This window comes from Nothobranchius furzeri, chromosome 3 (genome assembly GCF_043380555.1).
Source record: "Nothobranchius furzeri strain GRZ-AD chromosome 3, NfurGRZ-RIMD1, whole genome shotgun sequence".
Lineage (NCBI taxonomy): Eukaryota > Metazoa > Chordata > Actinopteri > Cyprinodontiformes > Nothobranchiidae > Nothobranchius > Nothobranchius furzeri.
In genome coordinates, this window is record NC_091743.1 from 52776768 (window position 1) to 52800401 (window position 23634).

Sequence of the window (23634 nt, forward strand, 5' to 3'; positions counted from 1 at the left end):
TTGTCTGAGTGTGAGAATGCTTCAGGACATTTGAGAATAGGATTAAAGCAATGAAATATAAAATTTCCATAACAGTCCTCATCCAAATTTATTTCAGTATTGCTATTTCAGCAAACAAATATTAGAATTAGACAAAAATTATGTGACTAAATATGAAATGTTTTTTTCAGATGACAAATGACTTTAAAGATAAAGCTACCCAAACCAACATGGACCTGTGGACAGATGTAACTGACTCTTCAACTTAAAGGTGTCCAAATATCAGGAAATAAGACTCCAAATCCAAGTCTACTCCAGCTGAATTGTACTTCCTGAAACAGGCCCATGTGAGCTTTTAATTGCCTAAATATGACTTACAAGGCCTTCATTCCTACTAGACTACTGCAAATGTGTTGATTAAATAAGTGAACCACATTTAACTACAAGTTGAAAACAAGTCTCACATCACTGTGGAGGAATTTTGTCTGACTGTTCATCTTTGATTTTTTTATCCTTCCATGTCAGAAGGTGGTGTTCTACAGCATGAATAGCCCATCTGTTTAAGGTCAAACGTCAGACATTGTCATTTAGGGATATCTTGTAGAGAACAGAACTCATGGCTCCATCAGTCATATCCTGAAGCAGCAAAGCAGCTCCAGACCATCACACTACCACCACCATGTTCTGTGTTCCTTTTCTGAAATGCAGTGTTAGTTTTACACCAGAATTAAAGAGATACCCCTTCAACGTAATCATCTTGCCCCATAGAATCCATGTTTTATGTGCACCAGTTATTTTTTGTTTGCTTTTGAAATGGGTTTGCTGACCAGAAACATTTAAGTGTGACAAACAGAAGCAGGAATTGTCACTGAACGTGTCTAACATTTAAAGCACCATCTTTTTGCTGCGCATGAATACAATGTAAAGAGAAAGCATCACTGTAACACATAGCCTGTTACGAAAATTAGAAGTAACAGTAATAAATTGCACAGAGTGGGAATAAATCACTTATTTTCATGAGAAAACAATAATAATTCACAAAAATAATTCACACAGAGAAAAATCCATTTAATAAAGAGACAGAATGACAGAAAATAAAAGTGAGGGAGTGCACCGCGGGGCCAAATGTCACATTTCAGTTCATGGGAATGCTGCCATCCTCTGGTGGGGTCTGAGCTCAAAACCTACCACAGCATCACTTCAGACCTGCCTGAGGATGTCCATACCTCTGACTGGTCGAGTGGTGGCGCAAAATTAACAAAAACTAATTCTGATTCAGATCGAATTAGGAGATTTTTGTCTTTAAAGACCGCCTTTTGTTTGCGGACAGACCACTGAGAGCGCACCTGGACACTTCCCGGCTGCAGCAGCAGCCCCCCGTCACCCCGCCCCGTTCACTCAGCTCCCTCGTCAGGTCTCCCCGGGTTCCGTGTTTTGCATCGCTCCTCGATTTGCATTTCTTCCTCAGATTTTCCGTGAGACGGGATCAGCCGCTCCGAACCAGCGGGCGCGTCACGGCTCCTGTCCACGCGCGCCTCCATTTCCGAAAAAGACAAACGCGCAGACAGAATTAAACCTCTGGATTCAATTTCTTTTTATTGATAATGTTACCGAAGCTCCACGAGCGGGGAAACTGAAGACTTCCACTGATCTATGTTTATTTTCATTTTTCTGATGGGAGATACACGTGTCCTCGGGGTAAACAGAAAGGGCTAGGTCGTGCCAACACATTTGCTTTCTCTGCCTCTCTTTATTTTTATTTTTCATTTTGGAGGGTTGATTTCTTTTATGTTTGCCACCGAAGACTGGTTTTAAGCTTGGCGAAGAAACCGAGCCCACATTTCATCTGGTGCGCCTTGGTGATTAAGACGCATTTTGGAGATGTCGGAAGTACTGCCTTTCAACGAAGAGAAAATGAGTCATTATGGAAATGAGGGCGACGAGGAACACCTTTCCTTCACCTGTCGTCTTCAAGACACCAACAACTTCTTCAATGGCGCACAGAATAAGCGTCCGCCCAAACTCGGACAAATAGGCAGGAGCAAACGGGGTAATTATGTAATTAAATCGTTTTTCGATTGCATGATGGTGATGTGGTGAATGCGCACTTTGTTTATACCATGATATGTGGAGATTTCTCCTCAGTAAAGGTGTTGTTAGTGTGATGTTTGCATGCAGGCTTGATTAATGGACTGTTAAATATTCTGTTCGCATTGCAACACGAGTTGAATGCGCATCGCATGATGTTTTAATGTGTCCTAACAGAGCTGTGCTTCGTGTCCCCTCCCCAAATGAAAGGTTGGAATGAATGAGTGATTAAGAGCAGTTCTTATTTGTGTTTGCATGATGTTTAGATTTTGCCTATTCTTTCTCATTTTTCCCATGCATTTCTCAAATAATAACTAGTAAAAAAAATACACTAAACAAAGGGATTTCACATGCACGCGCAGGCAGCAGCTCCATACAGCGCACACAGACAGAACATAGACAAACAAGAGAGGCAGACATGGGAGAACTGCACCTGTAGGTGCTCAGAGGTGCACAAACATCCACACATCTGCAGCAGTGCACAGGACACACACACACACACACACACACACACACACACACACACACACACACACACACACACACACACACACACACAAACCCGTCCTTTTTTGTTGCACATGCATGCACACATCAGCTCTGCTCACACAGTGCTAATGGTTCTCGGCTTATAACGCCCTCCTGTTTGTTGATGCAGAATTTACAATATGCCACAACAAAATGAGATCCCCTTTGTCCATCCATCCATCCATCCATCCTTGCATTCCATCTATCCATGCATCCATTCCTCCATCCATGCATCCATCCTCCCCTTCCTCCACCCCTCCTCATTAACTTTCCCTCCCCTGTCATCCACAGTTGTGATCGAGGATGAGAATGGCGACGGCGAAGCACAGAAAAATGGATCAGAGAAGACTTCATCAGAGGCTTAGAGCTCAACGCCACCCCCCCCCCCCCCACCCCACCCCACCCCCCAACCTTCAAAAACAAAAACAGACACTCTTGAATTTTTTTAATGGCGATATTTACCAGTTTTGAGCCAAAGACAATGTATATAAGCACTTTCTCTTATGAGGCAGCAAGCAACACTTCCACACCCTTCTCTCCCAGTCACTCATGTCTTGTCGGATGACAAACACATGCACAAACAGACACACACACACACGAAGAGGGTGGGAGATGGCAGCCGAGACTCCCAGGTGGACCCCCCTCAACACCCACACAAACACACCCTTGATGACAGGGTTTCGCCATAAATCCGAAGACACTAGAGGTTGAAAGGGGAGGAGGAGGATGGGGTGGGGGTGAAGTGGAGGATGGAGGTTCGGCTGTCGATTTACAGAATCAGGGACTGGATTACAGAAGTATATCTTACTATCAAAAACTAAAGCACACACTCTATATCTTCTCAAGCAAACCTATACCGTTCTCTGCTCTTCATATTGGTGAGGGCAAAAGTGAATAACACAGTTTGTAAATATGGAAAGGGTAGCCCATATTTTCTTGCACAAAATGAGAACTGGTAAATTGGTTTGTTCTGTGTTCTTTATTTCTTATTGATCCTTGGGATTATGTCTTGCAGTGATTCAGGCCCGAGGGAGATTTATTTATCCTTTTTTGTATGCTGAGCAAACTTTGAGCAAATGAGAGTGATATTATTTTTCACTTTAAGACTTCTTGATGTTGCCTGAGTGTTTTTCTTACCATACTTTGCAGCTGAACGAGTCATTTCTAAAACAGTGTACTTCCCACCTGTTTGTAAGCTTCCCAGGCTTTCACCTGGACTGAATACTACTGTAACTTGACTGTAAAAACAAAATATTTATATTGCATTGTGCATTACTGTGTGTGCCAAATTTTATGATGGGTGTGTACTTGTTTTTTTCTCGTGCTTTATACATTTACTCACTGAGTTCAGTTGTTTTAGTTGGGTTGCCTTTTTTGTTTCTCCTTATTTTTTAGGGCTCTTTCGTAAAACACTTAATTACCAACTCATGCATGGCAAATATGAAATCATGCATGCATGGCAGCAATTCTGAAACTCTTGTGTATTCTTGAAGAACCTCGTATACAGCTTTGAATGATGAACCTCAAGAAACAGTCTTAAATCTGCGTTGTACTGTACGATTCTCACTAATTTGTACAGTGGCCTATTATCTTGTAATAAAAATCATGATGAAGTACTATTTACTTTTAGTGTTGATTGTGGTTTACAATAAGGAATGATGTATTTGATGTTACTTTTGTTTAAAAAAATACAAACTTTTGAATCTGTAGCAAAAAAATATATATACATGAAAATCTAGTTTTGTATCAGAAAGATAAAGACAGTAGCAGGTAGCTTGACTTCCTTTTTTGGACACGTTGCTTGTACTGTTTCTCCTGTTGTTATTGTATTGCCTATCTGGCTGCCAAGGAAGGTAAAGTCAGCATTTTCCACTGTGAGGAAGTAGCATCCGACTCTTTGGAGAGATCAGATATGTAAGGAGACAGAAATGGGAAAAGCGATGGGCAAACAATCCCATTGAGCATCTGAAATGCATCACGTTGTCCTGATGAGACACCAGGCTCAAACCATTGCACAACAGACTATGATCTCGTTAAGTGCTACATTACTGCAAATTATTACTACTATTACTATTACCTTTTGTGGGGATGATGTACAACACTGCTTCCCAATGCAATAAATGTCTGTTTGCATAAAAAAAATCTCAGCTTCTCTCTTTAATCGAGTCTTCCCTTTAACTTTGGAGAAGTCGGGGCACTGGGGCATGAGAAACGCTAATGAGATGTGACATTTCCAGCTCTGCTGTGGTGACTGAATGATTCATGTCGTGTGACAAGCCTCTGTCAGCACGCAGCATCTTAAAGCCTGACTCTCAGCTGGGAACATACATGCAGCTTTAAGAGCAAACACACACATGCACGCACACACACTTGCATGTCCATTTCTCTCCAGCTGTTGCCAAGAGCAACACATAGCTGGTCCCTGCCTTTCCTCCCTCCTCATCTTGACAGACATGAAAGGGCTGCCTGTGCCGGGTACCATGGTAACAGAAACACCTTGCACTTGATGGGTGCTGCGGTGGGTTTCGGTGCAGAATCCCTGAGCTTGATATCATCTCTGTCTTTAATGGAATGTTCTCCATACTCTTATCTCCACTCTCATCTCTAAAGTCCCCCTATTCACTCAGTGGTGTGACCGTATTTTCCTGCCAAAATAGTCGCTTCTTTCAGGAAGCCATCCAGCCATGACGACGGTGCCTACACAGTCCCCTCACACACCATCAGAAGATGTTACATTTAGGTAACAGTTTACTGTATAATTGAGTTTTTTTTCCAAACGATGCAGCAGAATCAGCTCACACTTAATTATGATTTAACTGAAGTTATAAGGGTTAAAGCATCGGTAGATGGAAATTACTGCTCATCGTCACAAATCTGTTGAATATGAGGTTAGAAGATGAAAATTCATGCTGCATGGAGGCAGTTTCATTCCTTTCTGGTGCGCTGCTCTTTATTACTTATTTAGCCGTCTTGCATTTGGAGTTACGTGCTCATCATTTCTTTAAATATCATCATCTCACCTCGTGTAGTTTTCCATTGCTTGCTACAAACTTACCTGCAACCCAGGCAGTTAGTGCCTAGTGTAAATTACACCTGCAAAGGTAAATACACTTGGGACTCATTAAATGAGAGCCACTTCTGTGCACCAGGTTGTGTCACGTTGCAGGTGTGGATGACGGCGGACCATGTGTGGAGGAGCTGACAGGAGGCAAAAATGCAGGCACGGATGAAATAAAAATGGTTTTAATGGTAGCGCGGGAACGACAGAACAAAACAACGCTGACAACAATCAATGGACCGACAACCACACAGAGACAAGACAGGGTTTATATAGACTGAGAAGATGAGAGGGAGATGAATTGCAGGTGTGTGGGGAGAGGGACCAGGTGAACACAATTACTAACTCAGGGAGGAGGAAGAAAACACTGGTGGGAAAAAACACACTAAATAACGAAAGGCTGTAACAAAGGTAAATGACCTAAGAGAAAAACAAAAGACCAGAAGGCATGAACCATAACTAATATTCTAAGGGGAAGCTGACACTAAAGGAAAACACTACAGAAATAAACTACAGGGGTGTGGCTAAGAGGGGGCCAAGAGAGCACAGGACCTGGGAGAGGGAAGTCTGAGGAGGGAAACCTAGAGGGCAAATGGGGAACACCAGGAGACACATGAGGAAGACGCAGACACAGACCATGACAGGTTGCATCTAAACCAGGAAGAGAAGGGCAGGTTGCTCGATAAAAACACAGATCTTAGGAGTCACTGAACTGCAGGTGCAACAGGCACAAAAACGTTTAAATTATTTCAGATCTCTGGAAGTGTGACACCATTGTGCTCAAGATTGGTGAATTAAAAATAATTTTTATCTAATTTGAATAATAACAATTAGTTTGCAGTGTAGGGTTTGGTAAATTGAGTGCTTTAAGAGCTCAATATAAATATATTACCTCTACTTATGACCAATAAGCTGTGATACTCTATCTAAATATAGAATATCAACCCTGCTTGGTCTTTACTGTTTATCAGAAGATTCTAGGATTCTTTATTCATTAAGGGATTGTACACACTTCGTTTTGACTCAGAAAAGAGTCAGGTTTATAAAAGTAAGAATTTATTTTACCAACAATTAGAACATGACAAGTTAACTAAGCATTTACTGTGAAGGATGGAACTAAATGTGATGTATGAACCTATGTGTGAATGTGATGTTATCAGAACTTCCGTATCTAGGAGAGCTGAGTTCTGGATGTTAAAGAATTTGGTTTGCGTTAAGCTATGAAGTTGATTATTATCAAAAACACACCAGACGCTATCTGTGTGTCTACTTCACCCATTCTGGAGACCCTCTTAGTGGATCCGAAGGTCAGAGAGGTCGGATGACCTCTGGCACCGAAGGTCCAGTAGATTGACCACAGCACCGACTTCTCCAGTCCAGAGATGTCTCGGGTAATGACAGATGGATGGAACTGCGCGTCTGGGACTCTGATGGAGTCTAAACAAGATCAGCTTGTTCTGCAGGAACTGTTTGCTTTATCAGCTTCGCCGGTGCAAAAAGGTTTTGACGACGTGTCAAAAGCTTTGATGGTTAACGAGGTTTTTGGTTCAGGTGGCCGGTCTGAAGCTTTCTCTAGAACTGAGGAATCACCAGAGTGATCTGGTTTTAATGTTCTCATGTTATAATTTGTGTAGCCAACCAGAGGTTGACAAGTTTGAGGAATATTACCAAGAGTCTCAGAAACACACACCTTCTTTGATACCGGACGCTCTGTTCTGGGTAAAGGACTATCTGAGTCATGAGTTTAACTTAACTTAACTTTGTCCTTGTGTGAGTGCAAATGGTTATGACCTTGTCATATAAACATGCTGAAACATATTTCAATCACTGTAATCATAACATAACATTCATTTCAAACTTCAATCATTGAGCACAGATTAATAAAGCATTTCATTATTTTGTAATTATTATAAGTAGCAATAAACAAACATGTATTTAATGATTATCTAGCTTATTGTGACAACGTGCTGCGGAGTGGAGCGGAGCTAAGGCGAGGATCCAGACCGGGGAGGAAGCAGGCAGACAGGTAGGATTAACTTCACAGGTTTATTAGGACGCACGCTGACACTGGAACAATGACTCCACACAGGACACAAAACAGACGGGGTTTAAATACAGGAGGACCGGGAGTTAAGGTGATTGGGAAACAAGAGGCAGGTGGGGGTAATTAACGAGACACTGAGCTGAACTAAACAGGGAGACAGGACAGGGTGTGACAGTACCCCCCCCCCCCCCCCCCCCAAAGGGCGGATCCCAGACGCCCACAGGAACAAGGAGCAGGGCGGGAGGAGGGGGACCCGGAGGGAGGGCCCAGAGGAACCGAGGGACCGATGGAGAGGCGGCAGGGATCAGCAGAGTCCGGGGGCCTGCGCCTGCGGCAGATGAGGAGGCGACGGGCCCTTGGAGGCCGGCACCTGCGGCAGAAGAGGAGGCGACGGGCCCTTGGAGGCCGGCGCCTGCGGCAGAAGAGGAGGCAACGGGCCCTTGAAGGACGGCGCCTGCGGCAGATGAGGAGGCGACGGGCCCTTGGAGGCCGGCACCTGCGGCAGATGAGGAGGCGACGGGCCTCTGGAGGCTGGCGCCTGCGGCAGAGGAGGAGACGAGGACGGACCCTTGGGGGCCTGCGTCTACGATAGAGGAGCCCTGCAGGCTGGGCCGGTGACAAAGTCTCTGCAGGCTGGGCCAGTGACAAAGTCTCTGCAGGCTGGGCCGGTGACAAAGTCTCTGCAGGCTGGGCCGGAGCGACCTCCAGAACCACCATCGGAACGGGAGACGGTGGAGACGTTGGACTGGAAGGAGCATCCTCAGACGAGGCGACCTGGGAGGCGTCGACATAAGGGGAGGCGACGTCATCGGACGAGCCGACCTGGGAGGCGACGTCATCAGACGAGCCGACTTGGGAGGCGACGTCATCAGACAAGCCGACTTGGGAGGCGACTTCAGACACATCGACCTGGGAGACGACTTCAGACACGTCGACTGAGGAGACGACTTCAGACACGTCGACTTCAGAGGAGGAGACGACTTCGGGCACGTCAACTTGGGAGATGACTTCAGACACGTCGACCTGGGAGACGACTTCAGACACGTCGACCCCAGAGGAGGAGACGACTTCGGGCACGTCGACTCCAGAGGAGGAGACGACTTTGGGCACGTCGACCCCAGAGGAGGAGACGACTTCGGGCACGTCGACCCCAGAGGAGGAGATGACCTCGGGCACGTCGACCCCAGAGGAGGAGACGACTTCGGGCACGTCGACTTCAGAACAGGAAGGGGCGTCGACTTCAGAACAGGAAGGGGTGTCGACTTCAAAACAGGAAGGGACGTCGACTTCAGAACAGAAAGGGGCGTCGACTTCAGAACAGGAAGGGGCGTCGACTTCAGAACAGGAAGGGGAGTCGACTTCAGAACAGGAAGGGGCATCGACTTCAGAACAGGAAGGGGCATCGACCACAGGACCGGACCGGGCATTGACCACCATCGACTTCTGGTCCGGGGGCGTCGGCTTCCGGTCCGGGGGCGTCGACTTCTGGTCCTTTGATTTTCGGATCGTCGACCTCTGGACCGCTGGTCTCTGGACCGGAACCGGAACCGTCTGCTTCCGGGCCGGTACCCTCTGCCTCTGGGCCCGCTTCGTCGGCTTCTGGGCCGGGATCGTCTGCTTCTGGACCCGATCCGTCAGCTTCTGGGCCGGTGGCAGAGCCGCTGCTGGGAGAGCTGGGAATGATGAGGAGAGGAGGGAGGTCAGATCGTCCAGCTGTAGCTCCATGAGGCTGAGCGTCCAACGGAGCTGGACCAGCTCAGCCCGCTGACCGGCGAGCTCCGCTGGGTGAACCTCGGGCTCGCTCCTCTGGCCCTGAGACAAGGAGGAAGTTGCATGCTGGCCCGAGGCCCTCTCCTGGCGGTTCGGGGAGGTTAGAGCGTCCAGTTGTCAGGCTGATCAGACTGGATGAAGGAGACGAACAAGGTGAGACGTTTAACAGTTTTATTATTTCTCTGGTCGTATCTCTGTGAGGAAGAAACGATGACTGAGATGAGAAGCCGGTCATGGCGTCTTCCATATATAGCCTTGCTTGGCTGTGACGTGGAGGGAATCCCCGCGAGGAGCACGCTGGGAGCTCCCCACGAGGGGCATGTCGGGAGTTGTGGTCCGAAGGTCAGCCGGGAGATACCTGAGTCCTGACAGGACCCCCCGGTCCAGGGACGGCTCCAGAAGTCCCAGCGCGACCCCGGCGGACCCAGAAGTCAGAGATCAGGGAAGGGTCCAGGATGGACCAAGACGGCTCCCAGGAGCGTTCCTCGGGGCCATAGTCCTTCCAGTCCACCAGGTACTGCCAGCCCCGACCCCTGCGGCGAGCGTCCAGGATGCGCCGGACGGTGTAGATAGGCTCACCGTCGAGGAAGCGGGCAGGAGGCGCCGCCGGAGCCGGAGGCGGGAGAAGGGAGGACTCCACGTAGGGCTTGAGCCGGGAGGTATGGAAGGTGGGATGGATGCGGAGAGTAGCCGGCAGCCGCAACCGGTACGTGACCGGGTTGATGACCCTTTGGATGGGGTATGGGCCGAGGAACCGAGGGGTGAGTTTCTTGGACCCGGCACGGACCCGAAGGTCAGCCGTGGACACCCAGACCTTGTCCCCAGGAGCATAGGAGGGACCAGGACGGTGTCGACGGAGATGCTGGTGAGCATAGCTGGTGTTAGCTCTGGTTATGGAGGCTCGTGCTTTGATCCAGGCGCTCTTGCAGCGTCTCACCATGGCTTCCGCTGCTGGAACGGCGACCTCGGGTTCTTGGTGGGCAAAGACCGGGGGCTGGAAGCCATAGCAGACCTCGAAAGGGGACAGCCGAGTGGCAGATGAGGTGTGAAGATTGTGGGACAGCTCCGCCCAGAGGAGGTATTTAGGCCACTGCGAGGGTTGAGCCGAGACAAAACAACGAAGGTACCGACCCAGCTGTTGGTTAGCCCGCTCCGTCTGGCCATTGGTCTGCGGGTGGTAGCCTGAAGATAGACTGACCGATGCTCCCATCAGCCGACAGAAAGCTTTCCAGAACCGGGCCGTGAACTGGGGCCCCCGATCCGAGACCACGTCGACTGGGAACCCGTGGAGGCGCACCACGTTCTCCAGGAACAGTTCCGCTGTGCGTTGGGCTGAGGGGAGACCCGGAAGGGCGATGAAATGGACAGACTTGGAAAAGCGGTCCGCAACCGTCATGACAGTGTTGAGGTTATTGACCGGCGGGAGACCCGTGACGAAGTCCAGCCCCACGTGGGACCAGGGGCGGCTGGGCACCGGAAGAGGTCGGAGGGCACCAGCCGAGGCCTGGTTGGGGTTCTTGGAGCGGGCACAGACGTCACAGGCGCTGGTGTATTCTTTCACATCCCTCGCCATGCCTGGCCACCAGAGGGCTCGCTGGAGGAATTTAAGAGTTCTGGAGAAACCAGCGTGGCCAGACAGGCGTGATAAGTGGGCCCAGGACAACGCCTCGCTGCGACAGGCCGTGGGGACATAGAGGCGACCCGTGGGGGTCTCTGGAGGCGCGGGGTCGTCCCGGAGGGCGTTCTGGATAGCTTCCTCCAACGGCCACCTCAGTTGGCCCAGGAAGCGGTGTTCCGGGAGGATTGGCGCTGGCTCGGACGAGGGCGTGGAGTGGGTGAATTGGCGGGAGAGGGCGTCCGCCTTCTGGTTCTTGGCTCCGGGGCGGTAGGCGAGATGGAAGTTGTAGGGTTCAAAGAAGAGGGCCCAGCGAGCCTGGCGAGGGTTAAGCTGCTTGGCAGATTTAATGTGGGTCAGGTTCTGATGGTCAGTCCAGATCGTGAAAGGCCGAGTGGTGCCCAGAAGCCACTGCCTCCATTCCTCCAATGCCCATTTTATGGCCAGTAACTCACGGTCGCCCACACCGTACTTCTGCTGGGTGGTGGAAAACTTCCTGGAGAAGTAGGCGCAGGGATGGAGCCTGTCGTCGGGCCCACTTTGAGACAGGATGGCGCCGGCGCCGACGTCAGAGGCGTCGACCTCGACCACAAAGGGAACTGCAGGATCTGGGTGGCGGAGGATCGGGGCCGAGGTAAAGCGGGTGACCAGGTGGCGGAAGGCCCGAATGGCGTCGGGAGTTAGACGAAACAGCTGGCCAGGGGAGCCTGGTCGAGTGAGAGAGGTGAGAGGGGCTACGAGGGTGCCATAGTTATTTATAAAACGGCGGTAAAAGTTGCAGAAACCCAGAAAACTCTGCAGTTGTTTCAGGCTGGTTGGCAAGGGCCAGTCCTTCACCGCCTGGATTTTCTGAGGGTCCATGGTTATCCCTTCGTCCGAGATCATGTAGCCCAGGAAGGATATGGACTGCTGATGGAAGGAGCATTTCTCGGGTTTACAGTACAGGTTGTGGTCCAGGAGCCGGATCAGGACGGCGCGAACATGATGGATGTGTTCGGCCTCGGATTTGGAGTAGATCAGTATATCGTCCAGATAGGCGAACACCCACCGTCCCAGCATGTCGCGGAGGACATCATTAATGAGACGTTGGAAGACAGCAGGGCTATTGCATAGTCCAAAGGGCATAACCAGGTACTCCCAGTGGCCGGTGGGTGTTATGAACGCGGTCTTCCACTCATCCCCGGCCTTTATACGGACCAGATTGTAGGCGCTCCGGAGATCCAGTTTCGTAAAGATCCGTGCCTGGGAGATGGCATCCAGAGCGGTAGTGAGGAGCGGCAGAGGATGGCGGTCCTTCACCGTGATCTTGTTCAGACCCCGATAGTCTATGCAGGGGCGAAGCCTTCCTTTTTCTTCATGAAGAAGAAGCCAGTGGCACCCGGAGAGGAGGAGGGTCGGATGAACCCCTGCTGGAGGGCCTGGGCGATGTATTCTTCCATCGCTTTGGTCTCGGGAGGCGCGAGAGAGAAAAGGCGCCCGCGGGGAGGACTGGTTCCGGGTAGCAGCTTGATCTCCATATCATATGGCCGGTGAGGTGGCAGGGAGGTGGCGCGCCGCTTGTCGAACACCGCGGCCAGGTCCCGATAGGGCAGCGACAGGTGGGGCGGTGTGGAGCCGGGGCCCCCATCCGGAAGACCCGCCGAGGATGGAGGAGGAACGAGGTGGGTCTGGCACGAGGTCCCCCAGCCCAGCAGGCGGTTCTGGGACCAGGAAATATGAGGGTCGTGGAGACGGAGCCAGGGGAACCCCAGGATTAGAGGAGAAGAGGGAGCAGAAATGACCAGGAAATTGAGGGTCTCCTGGTGGCCTTGGGTGATCATACGGAGTGACTGGGTTCGGTCTCGGACTGGGTAGGGTTGGAGAGGCCTACCGTCCACCGAGGTCACTGGTATAACTCTTTCCAGGGGTTGTAGGGGGATCCGTAGGCGTTTTGCCAGATCTAGGTCCATGAAATTGTCCGCGGCCCCCGAGTCCACCAACGCGTTTATGTGGAGTGAGACCTCACCATGGAGGAGGGTGACAGGAATAAGGAGACGGTTAGTAGCGACAGGGGTAGAAGAAGACCCAGACTGAGCGACCCCAATACTCAGTGGGGCCCCCCGTTTCCTGATCGTAGCGGGCAGTCCAGGCGTCGGTGGTCGGGAGAGCCACAGTAGGCACAGAGGCCCTCGCGCCACCGTCGTTGTCTCTCCTCGGGGGGAAGGTGGCCGAGCTGCATGGGCTCCTCCGCCAGCATGGGTACAGGAGCTGGCGTGGGTGAACGAGGGCGAGGCACCGGCGTCCTGGGTGGACGCATGGATAACTTGGGTCGAACCAGGACCCGCTGGTCGATGCGCAGCGCCAGATCAACCACCTCATCCAGGGTCTGAGGCAGCTCCCTTCCCGCCAACTCATCACGGATGTAGGGTGCCAGCCCCTCCAGGAAGGCGGCCCGCAGAGCGGAGTCATTCCACTGCAGCTTGGCGGAGATGGTGCGAAACTCCGACGCATAAGCGCACACCGAGCGTTCTCGCTGGCGGAGTTTGAGAAGGCGTGTCTCTGCTCCCACTTCGAAGCTGGGGGGAACAAAAGTCTTGCGGAGAGCGGACACAAACGCAGCATAGTCGTTGCAGGCAGGGGATTTGGAATTGTAAAGCGCAGCAGCCCACTCCGCGGCGCGTCCGGAGAGCAGGGAGGTGAGATGCGCCACTCGGGAGCGCGCAGATGGGTAGCATCCAGGTTGGCACTCGAACTGCATGTCCAGCGTGGCGAGCAGACCATCGGGGCTCCCCGTCTCCCCGTTCGACCTCTCCGGCAGGCTGAAGTGGGGCTGCTCCCTAGGAGCAGAGCGGGTTGGCTGCTGGAGTGCAGCGATCTGTTGCTGCTGATCGTTTGCCTGTTGTTGGAGAGCCGTGAGAGCCGTGGATAGACGCAGGGTGTGGTCGGACTAGGAGTTCACCTTGGTGTTGAGCTGATCTACCATGGAACGCAGCTGCACGTTCTCGTGGCGGAGACGATCGATCTCCGTCGAATCTACTCGGATCTCAGTCATCCTGTCAGGCTGATCAGACTGGATGAAGGAGACGAACAAGGTGAGATGTTTAACAGTTTTATTATTTCTCTGGTCGTATCTCTGTGAGGAAGAAACGATGACTGAGATGAGAAGCCGGTAACGGCGTTTTCCATATATAGCCTTGCTTGGCTGTGACGTGGAGGGAATCCCCGCGAGGAGCACGCTGGGAGCTCCCCACGAGGGGCATGTCGGGAGTTGTGGTCCGAAGGTCAGCCGGGAGATACCTGAGTCCTGACACCAGGTGAGACTCCTGGCAGCTGATGAGCTCGCGGAACCGGCCGAGCTCCGCCTGGAGCTCTATCAGCCGGGCTGCGATTGCTGCTCCTCTCCCTGCAGACGACGGAGGCGCCAGTTCGGCAGGAGACGGGACTGGTGGTCTGGCCGGGGGCGTGTCCGAACAGCCGTGCCGGGCAGGAGCAGAAGCGAGCCCACAGCTCCGTCTGGAGACCCCGGATGGTGGTGGAGTCCGGCGTCTTTCCCCACGCCGTGGACCAACTCCGGGGGAGCAGATGGCCAGCCTCGTGCCCTCATAGCTGGAGCGATCCTGGAGCATCTCCCGGTCCACACTCCCATCCGGTTCCGGGAGGGCGGCGAGGATAGCCGAGGGTGCAGGTCGGTGCCGTCTTCTGCGGCGAGGCGGATCTGGAGCAGAAGGAGATGGAGAAGCTGGCCGGTGGTCGGACGTGAGCCACTGGAGAAGGCAACTCCACGGGAGAATCTCCCCGCTGGATCCATTACTGGGTGGTGGAGTCATTCTGTCACGACGTGCTGCGGAGTGGAGCGGAGCTAAGGCGAGGATCCAGACCGGGGAGGAAGCAGGCAGACAGGTAGGATTAACTTCACAGGTTTATTAGGATGCACGCTGACACTGGAACAATGACTCCACACAGGACACAAAACAGACGGGGTTTAAATACAGGAGGACCAGGAGCTAAGGTGATTGGGAAACAAGAGGCAGTTGGGGGTAATTAATGAGACACAGAGCTGAACTAAACAGGGAGACAGGACAGGGTGTGACATTTATAAGGTGTGACACTTATAAGTTGTAGAAGTTCATATTTGATTTAGGAAACCATTCTTTGACTTAGCAACTAATCCGGGCTGCGAGTGTTCCTTATATGGAGGCATGAAGAATCCTGAAAGATTGGACCTTGAGGAGAGAATGTTATTGTTGACATTTCATTATCTGTGTTCAGAGCTGCAGGCTCTGAGCTCCAGCTGGTGGGATGGAGCTAGGCTGATTTAAAGGGGACACATGCAGTCTCGTGCCTCCTTTTGACCAGATGTTGAATGGTAAAACCGTACCTAAAAACTGACCATTGCTGGACGTTACAACAGCATTGATTTTTTTAAACTGACATTTTGAGCAGATTTGTGCAAATTGTTGCAATTTAGACTGATTTACAACTCAGATTAATTAGTGAGAAATTTTGTTTACTGTAAGCTTCTAAATTAGCCGAAATCTCAAATTTGGAATGACTGACTGACCTAGAATAAATAATAAGGCTTCAGCTGATTTATTCCAAAAAGCTGTGGTTGTCTTTCTTTATTCCACACGACTAAATACTGATCATTAGTAGGATCCCATCGAAGATTTAAAGTTAAATGTCCAGTTTGTTTTAGTGCTGGGTTAGGGTTAGGGGGAGATGGATAGATCAAAGATGGCACCCTTTCTTCAGTTAGAATCAAGAGGATGTGTGCTTTCTGCTGTCGTTGAAGAGGAGGTAGGTCCATGTTTTTTAGGATGTCGATGGACTGATGGACCCACAATTTCACCAGAATTCAAAAATAAAACACGTGTAAGATCAATTATTGTCCTGTGTTGGCAATGTTGTGTAATTTCTTTAAAAGATGAGCAGAGATTTAATGACTCAATTTAATAACAAAATCTTGACTCTGCTGGTATTTTTAAAAGTTTGTTTGGTGTTTTAGATTTCGTGACAATTTTTTTTTCTTGAATGGGAGATATTATGAAATTTTCCTTATGTTTAGTACATTTCTATGATAAACAAAACATGTTTATAAAGTTCTTTGCATGAAATCCCTCTCACATAAAGCTTTTTCAGCAGTAATTTCCAGAATTATCCGTTTCAGGGCTCTGTCACTTTAAGAAAACAAGCGGGAGCTTGCCACGCCCACTCATACCTTGTTCAGGCTGCTATTAGCTTAGAAGCTCTGATATCCATGAGGGGTTCAGATTAAAGCTGCAGCTCCTCTCGAAGCAGCCCTCTTGCATGTAAGAGGTGGTTCTATTCTAATAAAAATGGGGAATTTTTGAAACAGCTTGTTTTAGATTCGGAATTCCTAAAACCAAACACTGACAGAAATAGGTGCATTTTTTACAAGTTTGGAGTGTTTATTGAGGCAGTAGAGACCCACATGACTGCACAAATGTGAATTTTGCATAATTCCCTTAACGATTTCTCATCTAAATGATCTAAATGACCACTCCCACCTTCTACGAGCTAAAACATTTTCTCAAATAGTCATTGAAAGCTGCAAGAGGACAAATAAAACAAAGTCTGTAGTGTTGAAAAATAAAATAAGATGAAAAGTCACATTTTCACAACTCTAGAATCCCGTAGAGAAAAAACTAGAAAAGGAAAAAAAAAGTAAACATGGTGAATGCACACACACATTTTATATATGTGTGTGTGTGTGTGTGTGTATATATATGTATATATATATATATATATATATATATATATATATATATATATATATAAAACTAATGATCCCGAGCAAACCCCCATTATCTAGATGATTCCAGGAGACACAGACTGGAGGTTGTACCACTGTCCTATATTGTCCCTGTGTTTACTCTGACCTGAACACTGAAAATCAGCACACAGATGGCAAACATCAGGTCTTCTTCGTGACTAATGATCTCCCAGATTTTTGTATCCTTTTCAGAAAGTGTTTAACCACTTCCTGGCTCCTGGATGACAAAGAAGGTGTTAGTAAACACTGACTGAGTGTTTTGTTTAATTCTGTGCTTCTGTCATTCTATAAGCAACAAGAACCGAAGAAGCCTGTATGTGAGCATATTGTAACCGTCAAGAGTTCAGTGGAGTTCACTCAGAGTGCATATGAGCAGAACGTTATGGCCAATTACCAGGGTGTGTGTGCACGTGCACGTGTGTGCATGTGATCACTGTTTCGCATCATTTAACTCTATAAGTAAAGCAGAAGTAACACTTTAGTATTGTGAGCTTCTGCCTGATGGATAATTGTTAAACGAACAAACGTAACATATGAAAACTCTAGATTTGTGTTTTCCAAAGTCTGTTATAACAAATGAAATTAATTTTAAAACTGACTTTGAAATGATTTTTGCTGTTTTGTTTTGAAGCACATTGAACTGCATCTGTGTATGAAATGTGCTCTGTGAATAAAACTGTCTTGCTTTGCTTAGTAGTGTAATAAAATCAGTTCACCTGCACACACTGCACAAACAACATTCCTGACAATTACATCCACGCACTGTGGTCCTGTCCACCTGTCCAGGAATTTTGGGGTAGAGTATGTGAAGACCTGTCAAAGTGTCTGAAATGTCATATTCCAACTTCCCCCTCTCTTTGTTTACTGGGAAAACCTGGGCAATGTCCCGATTGAAACATCGCTGCTTCATGTGGTTCTGACTGCCATATGCATCGCTAAGAAAAGTATCCTCATGAATTGGAAAAATAGAGATACTCTTTGCATTAACCAGTATAGGAATCTTTTGCTAGATCAAATTACACTTGATATAGCCTCTGCTTCCACTCCAAGTCAATCTCTTAGGGCTCCTTTGATTGGTTCCATCACATAGCGATTATGGGGGGTCATTGATATTGCCCTGCGGGATGATGTGGGTGACGGGGTGGAAGATCTGAGTTTGGAGTGTGCAGACGTTCCCTGGAGGTGGGTTCACTGGGGCTGTCTGGGGCTGGGGGGCTGCTGCCCCCCTCTGGGGGTGCTTGGGTTGCCTCAGGGGGTGCACTACTGGCAGTTGTGAGTGGGGCCCCTTGGGGGGTCTCGGTGGTGGCCATGGGTTGCTGCCTGGCGGCTGCATCCCCCCTGAGTAAGTTTGGGTGGGGAGCCTGGTGGCTCGGGTTGTGGGGGCGGCGGGTCCCGTATGGGGATCTGGGCGGGGACTTGAGGATGGTTTACTGACTCGTATGCTGCCGGGAAGAAGGCAGGTACAAGCGGCAGTGCATGGCCCAGGCTCAGGAGCCTCAGGTGGACCTTGGCTCCTCTGAAATAATAACAATTCTGTCCCATCACGGGGGAGGGGCATATCCAGGAGGGGGAGGACCCAACCTTACCTAGATGTCTCATGTCTTACATGTTGTGGAAGTTATGCAAATACAGGGATGGGAGTAGATACTCTGCTGGGGTGGGGCTGGGTTGGTGCCCTTGGACTCCATGGGGCACTGCGATGCTGCTGCTTTAGGCTCTGACGAGGTGGGCTGGGGTCTCCATGCCCTGGGTGGCATTTTGGGAACAGAGGTGCCTATTGGGGCCAGCTCTCTGGATGGCTTAGGCCAACCAGCCATTCATCCCCATCCCCATACATTTTTCTCATCCTGCTCCTTCACATCATCACACAAACATGCACATATAGGACCTTGGATGGTGGGCAAGTCAGGGGTGCGGGTATGGATCCCATTTCCACATTCCTGTGGCAGCCTGCCCCCCAATTTTATTTGCACATTCAACACTTCCACCAATGACATTCTGACACACACTTAGGGCCTTGGGAGTGAGGACACTCAACAGCATTTGGCAAGGGGATCTTTCAGCCTCATCCCAAGTGCCGGTGCACACTTCCAATTTTAAACGGCACTTAGACACAGAGGGGTGTGGGGGGAGAGCAGGATTGTGTGGTTGCATCAGCTGGCGTAGACCAGACGATGCCTGCACTGCCCGCTCACCACAGCCATGGAATGCACCTCATCAACACGCACTAACACTGTATTGGACCAGGTGGAGGAAGATTAGGGGTCTTAGCACACTTCTGTTGTCACTTGGCTGTAGGCTAGGGGGGGAGCTGGCCGTCTTGTTGGGGTCTGGGGGGTTGGGTTGCTTTGATCAGCATTGGGCAGGGGTGCCTGCTCATCATCACTCCAGCAAAAAGGGGCAAACTCTGGGAACCGGTGATGGTTGTACCCCTTGTGCAGCAGTACCGGGACCAGAGTGAATAGAGTGTGTATGGGGAGCATGAATGGGTGTCTAGCATTCATTTTTGTAAGTCTTGGGTTGTATGTGTATGTGTGAGCATGAGGGAGGGAGTGTGTGACTGTGACTGTACATGAGTCCATGGGCTCTGTTGGGTCCCCGGCGGGGCTGGTCACCCTGGGTTCCGGGCTCGGCCTGCTTGGGGATTTCATCGATCTGGAAAATGGGGAACTTTGGGCAGGTGTTGAAGAACCCCTGCCATTTGTTTTGTCTCCTGACCTTGACTCTCACTGCCTTGCGGTTGGTGACCCTGAGCATGGGGAAATTGCATGCTCCCTGCCGAGCTCAAAGCCTCCATCAGAGATTCCCTCTGATGTTTTCTCTCAAATTGAACAGGTCATGGACCAAGCCGATGCTCTTACCATTGAAGTCGAACAAGACAAGCTACAACTTCTGTTAAAATACAAATACTCTCTTTCAGCTGACTCCTTGTATCCCAACTCACTATCTGAGTTGAACATCTTCTTGGACAAAGCCTGCCCTGATGCTAGAGAGCGAGGTACCCTCATCTATGTCGACGACATTCTTGTTCGTGAGCGGCGTACCTTGGATGACTACCTGTCCGAGCCGGACCACGTCATGGGTCAGCTTGCAGCTGCTAGTGCAAAGATTTCGCTCGCCAAAGGTCAGTGGTGCAGGTCAAAGGTTCAGTTTGTTGGCCTCCTTGTGAGACCACAGGGAGTGCAGCCTCAACATGGCAGAATTCAAGGAGTAGCCACCATCAAACCTCCTACAAATGTTTCTGAACTTCTGAATTTTCTGGGTGTGTGCAACTACTCTCGCTAGTTCGTAGAACACTACGCTGAGGTGGCGAGAGCTCTGACTGCCCCTCTGGAAAAGGATGTGCCTTTCGAGTGGACTGAGCAGCAGCAACAGGCCATGGATGACCTGAAGGCCGCACTATGCTCAGCTCTGTGCCTGGCACTTCCTGATTGTGACAAAGAGTTCCACTTGAGGTCGGGTTCTCATCTAACTGCTTGAGTGCCGGTCTCTATCAGGTACATGACTGCGACAGGCGTGTCATAGCATATGCTAGTAAGCTCTTGTCTGGTAGGTTTATGTTTACGTTTATTCATTTAGTAGACACTTTTATCCAAAGCGACTTACAATTTATAACCTATAGGGCATGTTGTGATCTGTGGGGGAAACCGGTACGGAGTTAAAATATTCTGACTGCAAAAAAGCTTTGCTTTCCACCATGTGGGCAGTTAAACACTTTTCCAGCAACATAGGTGAACAGAAAATCATCATTGAAACTCAACATCAGCCAGTGACCTTCCTTAACAGTCAATGCATCAGAGATGGTGTGGTGACCAACGCACGCATTGCGTCATGGCTGCTTGCTCTTCAGAGCTTCGACATTGAAGTATGCTACACGCAAAATCGCTGTAGCCCTCTTGGCATGGGTCTGGCTGCGTGCCAGCATTGCTCGGACGACGCCGTTGCGTCGGTCCTACCGGCTAACCCTCCCCAGACTCTACTGAACCCCAACCACCACTACTTCAACCAGGCTCTCTGTGTGGACTTGCTAACTGTGTACGCTGATGGCAGTCCCTTTTGACACGGTGCTGAACCTCGTTCAGGCGTGGGTGACGTTTGGTTACACGCTAACCGGAAAGACTCTTGGTGTTACCAGTTGGGTCCTAAGACCTCACAGTTTGCAGAAGTGGCTGGGATCTTGATAGTGCTACAACTTGCTGCTGACCGTGGTGTCTGCAAGCTGGTGATCTGCACAGACTCGGACTACGCATGTCTGAGTTTCACTTGTCATCTACCTTATTGGAAAAGTAACGGGTTCATGTCATTCTCTCTTTAGGTGTTGCTAACTACAAGGGCGCCATCAGAGTGACCAGTCTGTCCACAGCCTCCAAGGTCGGTGACACCCACAGAGTCTGTGTTGTCTCTGCAGCAGGATCACTTCACCCGGGGGTGGGAAAACCACCTGCTACAGATGAGGTTGACGGTTGCAGTGGTACTTCAGCTGAGACTCCGCACCCCGCAGTGGGAACACCACCTGGCGAAAGGGGGAGTTGATGGTGGCACTGAAGCCCAGTACCTTACGGTGGGGACACTACCTGCCGAGGGCATTACCACTACTGGCTGACCCTGATCTCTCTGCTGCACCTGCACGTCGACCGAGGGCCCTCCAGAGCGCTCACCTGCACCGACCCCTCGCAAGGCCGTGCCTGCACCGGTCTACAGTCTTAAACTTCTTCTTTGTTTCTGCCTGCTTGGGTGGGAGGCCTGTGGGCTTGTCGCTGATATCTCCCAGGACTCTGCCGGCTGCTGGTTGTGGCCCCCCATGGCAATCCTCTGCGCCTCTCGAGAGGGGGCAGGGTCTTTTCTGGTCGTAGTCTCCTTGGGGTCCCTGTGCTCTGGAGCAGCTCCTGGATCTCTGGGACTTGGAGCTCCCTCCATTTCCTACACATCTTTGGGGGGCAGATCTGTGGCCCCTCACACTCTCTATAGAGCTCCGGGAGTTGACTTCACTTCTCCCGGCATGCAACAGTTCAAATCAAAAGGGCACCATCTTGGCAGGCAGAAGCCCGCAGCTGGGCTATTTGTTATTGCCAGAAAACTCAGTCAGACGGGGAATATGGTAGATTCCTGTTGTGCCCCAGAATGCCAGAACAGACGTGGACGAGATAAGGGATGAGCCATATACAGGATTCCCCAAGATCCGCCACAAATGTTGGTTCATTGCAATAAAACGCGCTAGTGACCGGGCTAAAATGAAACAGTGGGATCCCGAGAGTAAAGGTTTTCGCTTATGCAGTGACCACTTCATATCAGGTACTTAAACCAACGTTTCCTCCACTGTGTATGGTATTTATTTTAAATGATTTTATTACAATTCTTAGTGGGCTTCCTAAACTTATTTTGGCGTGGCTTTTTCTGTCTTTTTACTTATAGCAACAAGTAAACGTCACGTAAAATGTTCTCTCGTGATTTCTTCGTGCTGCCGTTTACGTGTCTTATGATCACAGCAATTAACCGGCTAAGATGTATTTAATTTTTAAGTAATGGTTGATCAATTGTCAGATCACACATAAAAAGAACTTTGGATTACTATTATCTGTCTCACCGAGACAGATCTCAGACAGATCCTGAGACGCTCCTGCCTGACATATTTATTTTATTCACGGAAAAAAATCAGATTAGTGATTTCTCTTGGCGTTCAGTTTATACGTTCAAACAGCACAGCACTCTATTTAAACTTCTTACATGCAAATCTATGTTATTTGTCCATCCATCCATCCATTTTCATCCGCTTATCCGGAGTCAGGTCACGGGGGCAGTAGCCTAAGTCGAGAGGCCCAGACTTCCCTCTCCCCAGGGACTTGGGCCAGCTCCTTCGGGGAAATCCCAAGGCGTTCCCTGGCCAGGTCCGCTCCGACAGCTTTGGGCGTTTTAAAAAAGTATCCCAGGGGCATGGTAAGGGTCAGAGATGTTTAGTCTATTTAATTTCTGACTATATAAAACGATTTCTTTGGTTTTAAATGTCATGGTCTGTGTCTGCGTCGCACCTTATGTGTCTCCTTTAGTTCTCATTCGTCTCTAGGTGCTCCTTTTGTGTCTTCTAGCGCCCTCATGTGTCGTGTCTGCGTCTTCCTCATGTGTCTCCTGGTGTTCCCCATTTGCCCTCTAGGTTTCCCTCCTCAGACTTCCCTCTCCCAGGTCCTGTGCTCTCTTGGCCCCCTCTTAGCCACGCCCCTGTAGTTTCTTTCTGTAGTGTTTTCCTTTAGTGTCAGCTTCCCCTTAGAATATTAGTTATAGTTCATGCCTTCTGGTCTTTTGTTTTTCTCTTAGGTCATTTTCCTTTGTTACAGCCTTTCATTATTTAGTGTGTTTTTCCCCACCAGTGTTTTCTTCCTCCTCCCTGAGTTAGTAATTGTGTTCACCTGGTCCCTCTCCCCACACACCTGCAATTCATCTCCCTCTCATCCCCAGTCTATATAAGCCCTGTCTTGTCTCTGTGTGGTTGTTGGTCCGTTGTGTTTTTGTCAGCGTTGTTCGTGCTCTATGTGAGCTTGCGTCTTCAGGTTTTCGGTGTTCTTAGTGAGCTTTCGGTGTCCTATGTCCCAGGACTTTTGTTCCCAGACTTTGGTGCTCTAAGTGAGCTTTTGGTGTCCTGTGCTCCAGGACTTTTGGATTTTGGCTCGCTGCCTTATGGATTTATTTTGTTTTCATCCTGCCAAATAAAGGATTTTTACTTTTACCAACTCCTGCCTCGAGTTATCCTGGGTAATCTGCATTTTGGGTCCTAATCTTCCCCACAA

The 23634-nt window shown here is 49.7% G+C and overlaps 2 protein-coding genes across 2 annotated transcripts in view; one reads left to right on the forward strand and one right to left on the reverse strand.

Annotated features, from left to right (window-relative positions):
- LOC107385555 (trypsin) overlaps positions 1–23634 on the reverse strand; it is a 54627-nt gene that overhangs the window by 21761 nt on the left and 9232 nt on the right. The window lies entirely within an intron of this gene.
- camk2n1 (calcium/calmodulin dependent protein kinase II inhibitor 1) lies at positions 1208–4214 on the forward strand. The gene is made up of 2 exons (XM_054750592.2): positions 1208–2029; positions 2887–4214. The coding sequence occupies exons 1-2, from the start codon at positions 1861–1863 to the stop codon at positions 2958–2960; spliced, it is 243 nt and encodes an 80-aa protein (XP_054606567.1). The 5' UTR covers positions 1208–1860; the 3' UTR covers positions 2961–4214.

Bases quoted from the DNA above. Each gene is read 5' to 3' on its own strand.
- camk2n1 (XM_054750592.2), top strand. From the start codon at position 1,861: ATGTCGGAAGTACTGCCTTTCAACGAAGAGAAAATGAGTCATTATGGA. The intron at 2,030-2,886 runs GTAATTATGTAA...TGTCATCCACAG, and splicing joins AATAGGCAGGAGCAAACGGG to TTGTGATCGAGGATGAGAAT.